This window comes from Cryptomeria japonica, chromosome 8 (assembly GCF_030272615.1).
Source record: "Cryptomeria japonica chromosome 8, Sugi_1.0, whole genome shotgun sequence".
Lineage (NCBI taxonomy): Eukaryota > Viridiplantae > Streptophyta > Pinopsida > Cupressales > Cupressaceae > Cryptomeria > Cryptomeria japonica.
The window spans coordinates 91,589,702-91,592,311 of record NC_081412.1 but is presented as its reverse complement, the minus strand read 5'-3'; the positions used below and the strand labels follow the sequence as shown (position 1 = coordinate 91,592,311).

Below are 2,610 nucleotides of genomic sequence, written 5' to 3'. Positions count from 1 at the left end.
GTTTTGGACCTTTGTGATTTGAAAAAAAAAAAAAAGTTCAAATACTTTCTTCCAAAAGTTATCAAAATTACATTGGACATAATATAATGTAATATCTTGAAGGATTATACACTTTGGACAGTATCTCCCACCTGTCACCTTTGAGGACTTGTGTTGCTGGTTGCATCCATAGAAATTTAAAACTCACAAAACACATTGATTTTAAAACTGCCAAGACCAGACCCAAGTTTCAAACCAAATTAACATTGAATTGCAGAATATACAAATATGTCCACTCCTCTTAAATCTCAGTAAACAGTCCACCAACCCACTAGGCAAAATAGGTATCCTACCTAACAAGAAAGATGGCATAATGCTTTAAAAAATTCTAAGTTACATGGATGTGCAGGAGATATATACATACAATCCACACTCATATTGAAATGTTTGAACCAAACTTCCTACCTAAGAAGAAAGATAGCATAATGCTTTAAAAAAATCTAAGTCACATGGATGTGCAGGAGATATATACATCCAATCCACACAACATATTGAAATGTTTGAACCAAACTTGTCCCACTGAAGCTCCTGTCATAATTTCCTTGTTCTCCTGGCAAATTGAGGCCAGGGCTACCTTTACTATGCACTTGATCAAATGCAAGGGACTCCTCTGAACACCGCCTCACTTTTCCAGCACCAAATACTTGATACAATCTTTTATCCACACACAGATCCTTGTTGCCTCTCAACTCTAATTTGTTGCCCAGTGTTTTGGTAAACTTCTCAGAAAAATTCACTTCTCCACTTAATAAGTTCCAACTCAAATTCAACTGGAACAAATGCTGCAATTCTCCCATACACCAAGGAATAGACCCACTCAACCTGTTATCATCTAGTGCCAAAACGCTGAGACTAGTAAGCGCACACAGAGATTCAGGTACAATACCTTTAAAAATTCACAAGAACAGAATCAGCCATGATGCAAATAGAAAACTTACATGATTATACAGATAATGAATATGCAATATCTAAACAACTTATTGAGCTGATCTAAAGGAAAAAAGTGGCCCCAACATGTTCTTTAAATATTGCCTATCAGCCTTACAATGATATCCAAGGGATCTGCTGTTCTTAGATTTATAAATCTACAGAGAATAGAGACAAAGAAGTATTTTTACACTTGATTCTCTCAAGAGCATCTCCCACATACACTTCATGTAAGCCTTTCTTTCACTATTTAAAAAACAGAACAATCAACTGTTGAAATAGTTGCAATTAGTAGACCACATTTAATCTAGAAGAAAGAACAATACCGTAAAATCCAGAAGAAGAAAGACTGAGCTCGGACAGTTCTTGAAGTGACCCCCAAAAGTCTGGCAAAGTGCACTTCATAGGATTGCCTTCCACTATCAAATACTGTAGATTTTTCAAGGACTGAAATGTAGTAGGAAAGGGTCCTGTCAATCTATTCTGACTTAATGCCAAAAAGCTCAAGCTTTGCAGCTTCCCTAGCTCTGAAGGAATCCTGCCACTAAGATTGTTATAACTCAGATCCATTTTCTCTAACAACACCAAGCTCCCAATAGAGGGAGGAATAGAGCCTTGCAGAATATTTTTACTAAGATCTAGAATAGAAAGGCTTTTCAGCCCACTAAAGTTGTCAGGAATACTTCCACTAAGTTTGTTGTAGCTGAAATCCAAGTGTTTAAGCTTGTCTAAATTCCCAAGCTCAGGAGGAATAAAACCCTTGAGATAATTCTGAGATAAACTCAGAATTCTGAGCTTACTTAGCCCTGAAAGCTCTGCTGGAATGGTACCCACCAAAGCACTATTGGATCTGAAGACCAGTTCTTCTAATGAAGGAAATAATCTCACCAGCTGGGAAGGTATTGTGACGTTGGATCTATGGAAGCAGTTGTAGATAAACAGGCTTTTCAGAAATTGGAGCTTCAAAATGGCTAAGGATAATGTGGCATCCTTTCTGCAGGGTTCAGTGTAATCCATTCCTATGTGAAGCTTAGTTACATGCCAAATATTATTGTCCACACTGCCTTCACAGCCAATTCCAGGCCATGGACTATCAGTGCAAGGAAATGGATGAGTTGATCTCCATGTGGGTTCGTCCAAAATTGCCTCCATTACTGTAAACAGTCCCTCCAGCTCTTGAGGATCCATGGAGGTCGTGTTTAAGTCAGATTGCCCATTGCTTGGAGCAAGTGTGATGCAAAAAATCAGCAAATGTGCATAGAAAAATGTTTTTAGTTTGATGAAGTCCATAGTAAGCTGCTTAAAACAGTTGAAAATTTCAGGTTCCAGAGTCCCACAGCCACTGGTTAAGTCATGCAACCCTGATACATTAAATAGTTTGCAGGATTTTTTTTTAGTATGAGTATGGGTGTTGGGAAATGTCTACTCTTGGAAAGTGTTCAAAAAGCCAATACGATTTCTATTTTCGTTTCTTTTATTAAACATCTTTCAATTTTAATTGTCATGGGATTTAACGTTAGTGTTTGGTCTATTAAATTCAATCATTAAAAAGTTGAGAATGGCTATTAACAAAGTTTATAAATTATATAATAATTTATGAGTTTGAAGATTCTCCTTTAAATTATCTAAAGATATAAAGATTGA

General features: G+C 36.7%; 1 protein-coding gene across 1 annotated transcript; it reads right to left on the bottom strand.

Annotated features, from left to right (window-relative positions):
- Positions 1–225: 225 nt before the first annotated feature.
- On the bottom strand, positions 226–2,379 carry LOC131079637 (receptor like protein 29). Its single transcript, XM_058017642.2, has 2 exons — positions 1,293–2,379; positions 226–925 (listed from the first exon to the last, which is right to left on the bottom strand). Exons 1-2 carry the CDS (start codon positions 2,254–2,256, stop codon positions 480–482), a joined length of 1,410 nt encoding a protein of 469 aa, XP_057873625.1. The 5' UTR covers positions 2,257–2,379; the 3' UTR covers positions 226–479.
- Between the last annotated feature and the right edge of the window lie 231 nt (positions 2,380–2,610).